The sequence below is a fragment of the Sinocyclocheilus rhinocerous genome, unplaced genomic scaffold (genome assembly GCF_001515625.1).
Source record: "Sinocyclocheilus rhinocerous isolate Xijiao unplaced genomic scaffold, SAMN03320098_v1.1 scaffold4034, whole genome shotgun sequence".
Taxonomy (NCBI): Eukaryota; Metazoa; Chordata; class Actinopteri; order Cypriniformes; family Cyprinidae; genus Sinocyclocheilus; species Sinocyclocheilus rhinocerous.
Genome location: NW_015639842.1, coordinates 50,534 through 57,907, shown reverse-complemented (window position 1 = coordinate 57,907; position 7,374 = coordinate 50,534). Strand labels below are relative to the sequence as shown.

General features: G+C 39.3%; 2 protein-coding genes across 4 annotated transcripts in view; both read right to left on the bottom strand.

Moving 5' to 3' along the window:
• The window catches only part of LOC107752189 (aminoacylase-1A-like), a 17,148-nt gene extending 15,182 nt beyond the window's left edge, over positions 1-1,966 (bottom strand). The window contains exons 1-2 of one of the 2 annotated variants that reach the window (XM_016568087.1): positions 1,862-1,966; positions 1,380-1,530 (exon numbers count right to left, since the gene is read on the bottom strand). In XM_016568087.1, coding sequence (XP_016423573.1) covers positions 1,380-1,509 — 130 coding nt within the window. In that variant the 5' untranslated portion in view covers positions 1,510-1,530; positions 1,862-1,966. Of the gene's footprint in view, positions 1-1,379; positions 1,534-1,861 lie in introns of both variants that reach the window. The other variant, XM_016568086.1, reaches the window with a different exon arrangement.
• A 641-nt stretch (positions 1,967-2,607) lies between these two features.
• Positions 2,608-7,374, bottom strand: part of LOC107752187 (interferon-induced protein 44-like) — a 9,031-nt gene continuing 4,264 nt past the window's right edge. For both annotated transcript variants that reach the window (XM_016568082.1, XM_016568084.1), the window contains exons 6-8: positions 6,442-6,613; positions 3,160-3,260; positions 2,608-3,078 (exon numbers count right to left, since the gene is read on the bottom strand). In XM_016568082.1, the coding sequence (XP_016423568.1) occupies positions 2,911-3,078; positions 3,160-3,260; positions 6,442-6,613 (441 nt within the window). In that variant the 3' untranslated portion in view covers positions 2,608-2,910. The remainder of the gene's footprint in view (positions 3,079-3,159; positions 3,261-6,441; positions 6,614-7,374) is intronic.

Below are 7,374 nucleotides of genomic sequence, written 5' to 3'. Positions count from 1 at the left end.
TCGCGCGAGAGAACGTAAGCTGTTAGTTTGAAGTTGGTTTGAACAATCCGGATAAGCGCAAGTAAGTACCATTTTGATTAGCCGTCGTACCTACAATGACTGTGCATTGTGTAAACAATGAGTGACGTATACGCGCGAGAGATCACTTCCGGCGCTTGCGTAAACTACGCCAGAGCGCGTACACACCTCACGCACCGGATGCCGTGCGCGCGCTCAAGGCAGTTGGACATAGTGGTGTATTAGAGGTAAAAAATTATATGAATAATGTTCGGTTTCTGGCACAAACCGATCGTTTCGTGTCTTAGGACATCAATGTGTCGTCACGAGCCGCCGGGTTTAATTTGGATTTGTCTGTGCATGTTTTTTTTACTCTCATAGATTTTGTTACCATTGCCATGCATTATACGACTGATAGACTGCAACGGCTGGAGTTAAAAATCATAATTTGTGTTCTACTGAAGAAACAAAGTCACGTACATCTTGGATGCCCTGGGGGTAAGCAGATAAACATCACATTTTCATTTTTGGGTGAACTATCCCTTTAAAGGAAAACATGCAAACTACTAGTTCTGCATTAAAAATAAATGCTGCAGCCAAATGGAATACAAACTAAATAGCTGATCCTAAGCTCCCAGTGTGAACTCCGACCCAGTTTGATTAAGATGTTACAAAGATACTTCATATTTCTGCCAAAATGCTGGAATTCATAGCTCATGTTGTTCCAAACCTTTATGACTTTCTTTCTTCTATGGAACACAAAAGTAGATATTTTGAGAATTATCACAGTGAGTTTAAGTTCTTACTAAAACCCTCTGGTTACCAATATTGTTCAAAATATCTTCTTTTGTGTTCAACAGAATTAAAAGAAAGTCATACAGGCTTGGAACGACATGAGCAATGAATTCCAGCAATTTGACAAAACAAAGTGACAAAGTATCTGTATAACATCTTAATCAAACTGGGTCGTAAACATTATAAAGCGTGAGTAAATGATGCATTTTTATTTTTGAGTGATCTATGCCTTTAATACTTTTCTGTATTTTTGCATAAATTGAACCTAAACTGTAAAAATTTTTTTTTTATCAAATCAGTGATTACTCCTAGTTTACTGTATTAATTAATCATCACTTTGAGACAGAGGTCAAAGGTCAACTAATGGACTTTGGATGGATGTCACTGTTAATGCATTACAACACCTTTCAGAGCAAATCAGTCTTAAAACTAGCAAGCTGCCTACCTAGACAACTTTTCTAGATGTTTTAGGGGTTAACACGTATTCCTGGTCAAAGGTTAACTGGAGTCGTAAACCTAAACCTAGACGGTGAAACACTAAGGAATACCCTATTTACTGCAGGACAGGGTAAGAGGGTCTCAGGTACCGTAGTCGGGCTCCGGGTGGACGGTCTTCAGCCGCAGGTATTCTCTGAACAGGGTCACTGAAGGGTCCTCTGTCCCGGGGCCGTCCTGGACTCCTCCGCCTCCGCTCGGTCCATCTTTATCAGGCAACATACCGGTCCACTGTGCTGCGGGACCAGACGGTTTATTATTAACTAATACACACTCTCTCTCACACACACATACATGTGGATCTTGAATGTTCAAATCATATTTCACCTCAAAATCAACACAAAGCCTGCTGAAGGGCCATTTTATTTATTCCTTTATTATTTTACGTTGTAACATTATATTCATGAAGTACATTTTCATGAAACATAGCACTTATAACTGTGATGCAAAAAGTGATAAATTATACTTTAATTCAACAAAGATGCATTAAATTGATCAAAAGTGACAGTAAAGACATTTAAAATACTGCAAAAGATTTCTATTTCAAATCAATTCTGGTCGTTTGAACTTTCTATTCATCAACTGAGCTCGGGTCGTTACTTATTTTGCTCGATCATGCCAAACGCCCTCTCTCGCGCCAGCGTCTAGCGTCATGACGTCGTGAAGCCTCGGTACGTACTTGACGTTTAGAGCGCATGCGCGATCGCATACTGAACTAGGGATGTACGTTACAGTAATGTGTTTCTGAAATGAAGTCCCCATTCATTTTCTCCACAGAGACTAAAATACACAAATAGCCAGAGAATTTTAAGCCTTGAGCCAGCGAACTTCGAGATGAACTGTATGGACGCAATTCGTCTTTATACCACACACTTTTTTTAAGGTTGGAGGCATTTTCGTTTGTTATACAGTTACTCAGTTAACAAGTTGCCCAGTATTGTTCCTTCAATTGATAGGGTTTTTTATTTTTGTTTTTTTTTTGCATAACATTGCCAGTTACTTCCCTGAATGGATCAACGTGTTTGAAGGAATCGGTTCAGTGAATGATTCAGACTCGCAGTCACTTGCCGCCACCTACTGGTGCAGTGTAGGAATGGGCGATACCACTTATTTTGTTTTCGATGCTGATGAACGATAAAAACATGGACAGCCAATAAAGCGCTCAAGCATAGCAGAACGCTATCGTGCATTGATGTGGATGCTAGTATAGTTAGCCTATCTATAGTTCTTGGTGTGAATGAGCCTTAAGTGTAAAATATGAAAGATTTCAAAATACAAGAAAGCACAACTAGACAAAAATATTATTATCATGACCACGGTTTATATGTCATATAATAATTTATTACATTATTACAACCTATACGTTATTTTTGTAGGTTTGAGCGAAGACATAGCAAACTTTATTAAAAGCAAAGCTTTAGTCAAACCTCAGTGGTAATTCACGGTGAGAGTTCAACATCACAAATACTGTTATAAAAAGTAAAATCTGTTTTATAAAAATTCAAATCACCACAATATTTTAGCAAAAAATTACAAGCTTTGGCATCAACATTTCAATGGGACAAAACTGGGATGAACTCTTTTTTGGGGCATTTTTCAAATGTGAATTCTTACTGTAATGCTTTAATCGCTGTTGTCTTGAAAGTACAGATTCACATATTGTAAGATATGATCAACGGCGTTGAGCAGGAGAATATCAGTGTTTTCATCCAGATCCAGCTCTGAGCAGTAGTTCTTCACCGGGACAATGTAGGATGTGGCCATTCCCAGCAGCTCTGCGGCCTTCACCATCTAGACAGATCAGTAAGAGAATGAATCACGTGACGCTCATGGCAGACAGCAGAACGTGGCAAAGCATCAAGCATGACATACCGCCTGCTGAACAGCCTGGCTCTTGTAAACCTTGGTGATATCACTTCTGGTCGCGGTACACACCTGGTCCACATGGGTCAGTAACGCCACCTGGTGTACACCTGCAATCCAGAAAATTAGATTAAGTATACATGAAACATAGCTAAAGAAGCATCGAAGACCCGTTCGCACCAAAAACAATAATGATAAAGATATTAGCGTCCACACTAACAGACGATAACATTAGCTATGTTTCCATCCATTTTATGCGCATTTTGGATTATTGCATAAAAAACCGCTGGATGGAAATGCCAAGATGAGCATAAATTCTAAAAATGCGAATAAAAAACATATGCGTATAACTGAGTAGGATAAACGTTTTATCTGATAAGAAAAACTGCGCATAAACTACGATGGAAACACATTTGCAGAATAAATTCCACCATGTGTAACGGGGAAAAGAAACTTGTAATGAATTGTGCCAAAATGATTGTTCATATTGCAAAATAATTCTAAGATATTAATTGAATAGAATGTATTAAGTGCATCTAAAAGAAAGGGATATGGGGACACCTACAGGTGACTAAGGTAACCTATCAGTGGAGTCGGCCATTTTCTCCTCAGTCGCATGAAAGCCGTTGAGGAGAATGGTAGGTGTAAAATCTCTCTCCGGTCGAACAGAAATAAAATGTTGTCAGAGATGATTTTATTTCTCTTTAAGGTCAAAATTGTTATTGTAAAAGTATTTTATTTCATATTTGAGTCATAAGAAATATAGAGTTGACGGATAATTGATGTTTAATTCCGAACGCACTGTTGAGTGCATTAGGAGCACATGGTATTCGTTGTGTTTCTGTCTCTGTATTTTCTCGTTGCTTATTTTCACATGTATATTTATTTTTGACAGTTTTTCAAGAGCGTACTATGGAATGATTCGAACGACTCTCTTCCCAAGTACGTAGAGTCCCTGAGCAAGGATTTGAGGGATGCTCTTGCTGTTGCGGAGTCTAACACTTCAAAAGAACAGTCTCATCAAGCCTACATGTACAATCGCAAAAATAAGGGTGTGAAAATTGAAGTTGGTGATAGGGTCCTATTAGCCAATAAAAGTGAACGCGGCAAGCGCAAACTTTCAGACAAGTGGGAAAATGTGGTATATACTGTGGTTGACCGTGATCCTAAGACCCACATTTACAAGATTAAACACCCTGTATCTGATCAGTTAAGGTGGTACACAGAAACCTTCTTTTGTGTGTAAATTTCCTCCCTTTGAGTGACACTGTGGAAAAAAATGATGACGAGAGTGTATTTTCTGTAAATTATGACGTTTCTGATAACTGTTCTGTATCCTCTGATGACTCTGTACCTGATGGTGAAGGCCCAGTAGTGGCTGACAATGATCCGCAGACGGTTGAGTCAGGTAATGCTCACGACTCCGCTGCAGTTGTTGATGTTCCATCACAAAGTGTGATCTCTGGAAATGTTTCTCCAGATCACCCGGTCTGTCAGGGAAGTCCTGAAGAAAGTAATGTCTGTAATTCTGACCCTGATGTTGATGGTACAGTTGATGGTACTGAGTTGCCGGGTCGCAGGTCAAAGTTTGGCAGATTGTTGAAGGACTTTGCGCTATGAGACGGGATAACTTGACTAACCAGCGGACCGATCTCGTTCACAGCATCTATAAGGGCCTCTATATATAATATAGCAACTATATTATCTATATCTATTTCTATAATCTATATAGCAACCTATAAGGGCCTTTCGCACCGCGGGAACCTTTTCATAGTACCAGAACTAAATGTGGAACTACCCACTTTTTGGCGTTTTCGCACCGCCGGAACTGGGTGTGATTTTAGTACCGGACTGCCTTTTTCGAGAACCAAATTAGCTCCTACTCCGGAGCAGGGTCTAACCAGCACAACTGGTACTAATCGTGACGTAAGTAGACATTGATTGGCCAAACGCGTATGAAAACGCCCTCACCCGCCATGATTTAAATCGCAGTGTAAACAGACTGTAAACATTGTGTCAACTTATTTCGCAAGTACCTGGGAAATAGTTCGCGCAAAGTCGTCCCAGTACTTTAGTACTGTACATTTAGTTCTGGAACTAAAGCGGTGCGAAAGGCCCTTATATGTTATTCTGGTCGTTCTGAAATGCCTGAGCAAAGTCTGTCGTCTGTATAATTACTGTCTTACATGACTGCGTTCTCAAACAGAAGGCATCCACCTCTAAAAGCAATGACCGCATTTATTGTGTTACGTCTGCTCTCTCTGACACGCAAGTCATTTATTACATATGAAAATTATTATATTCAGTGGCTTCTCCTAGTTTTCTTAGAGATATTTAGTGCCAGTTTATCAGGAAGTGACGATTTTGTTCTCTTTGACTCGTTGGATGGAAACAGTGCTTTATTCGCAAATGTTTTATGCGATATTCCAGTTTTGCGCATAAGTTAAATTCGCATCTTTGGATGGAAACATAGCTACTGTGTTTATTATAAGCGCGAGCTGCAGTTTTGTCGTCTGCCACTTTAAAGTCACCATGAAATCAAAATTGAAAATTCTTATTTTTTAATGGAATACTGTGTTTATTATAAATAATCTTATTATATACTTCATTATTTTTTTTAAATTCATGTGCCCTATTAATCTTTAATCAAAAACGATAACCTCCCCTCCCCCTCAAAACGACTCATCTTCTCTTCCGGTTCCGAGCTATGGCGCAAGGGCGGAGCTAGTGACGTGAGGGGTAAACGCTGGGATAAACACAGGGGGAAAAACATTTCTTCATGCTTGGGTGTCGGCTGTGAATCCGGTGGAGAGAAATCCCCCACCACTAACTGCAAACTGGCATTCAGATCTGCCTCCATTTTGTTAGCAACGCCCCAACTTCCAACGATTCAATCAATTCCCGAAGGACGAAATCAAGTCCCGCCCTCTCATTTCAGATGCCGTTTCACTCGGATATACGTCACAGTAGAGAAGAAAATACAATCGCAACTTCTGTTTCATGCCGACTTTAAAAAACTGAGCTCTTTAATGCAGGATGGATTCTGATTGGCTGTCAATATTCTTATTGTTCATCAGTTGGGAAAAAATCTCTCTGAAAGTGATTTCAACTATATTGATTCTCTGTGTCGTTACCGTTATAGTTGTGCTGTGAACTTTTTAAAAACATTATCATTATAAGTTATTGTCACTGGTGTGACGTTATTGTCCTGTTGAGCCCGTTTCCACTGTGAGAATGCTTTCTTTGGAAGCTAATGTTGCACATATGATTCATTCTTCAAACACAACTCACCTAAGTTGCTGATGTGCTCTCTTAACTGCTGGAAGGTTGCGCCAAAGCTTTTGGCGTATGAACCGACACTCGAGCCGTCTATCACAAACACCACACAGTGCACTTTATCATTAGTGCTCGGTTTCCTTATGAAGCCCACAGTCTCTGCTCCAATCGGCTGCTCAGGACTAAACTATAAAGACAAAGCAATGTTTTACTGGAGTACAGTAATAACTGTATTGTTAACTACACACTTTGTCAACATTGAGTTATGTTATGAGATGAGTTCAGAGTAAAAATACTTGTAATTTTAATATAAAAAGAATGTCATGTTCTACAGTACAGTAAAAACTTGTTAAAGGGGTCATATGATGCTGCTAAAAAGAACATTATTTTGTGTATTTGGTGTAATGAAATGTGTTTATGCGGTTTAAGGTTAAAAAAACACATTATTTTCCACATACTGTACATTATTGTTTATCCTCTATGCCCCGCCTTTCTGAAACGCGTCGATTTTTACAAAGCTCATCGGTCTGAAAAGCGAGGTGTGCTGTGATTGGCCAGCTATCCAGTGCGTTGTGATTGGCCGAATACCTCAAGCGTGTGACGGAAATGTTACGCCCCTCACCATATTGTGATGCCCTGTCTGGCCGGAGCGATGAACACTCCAAAGAGAAAGGAAAACTTGAAATTGCATCATATGACCCCTTTAATTGATAACTATATCATGCGAAAAATCAAATCACATTTCAAAAGATAATTCAATTTTACAGTAAAATACTGTAAAAATGTGTTTAAGAATTACCACATAATTTACAGTGAAAATGTGTACTTCATTAACCAAGAAAGGAAATGCAATTCTACTCGCTAGATTTTGTAACACTTTTTTTTTAAAGTGACGTGACATGTGGCCAAGTATGGTGACCCATACTCGGAATTAGTGCTCTGCATTTA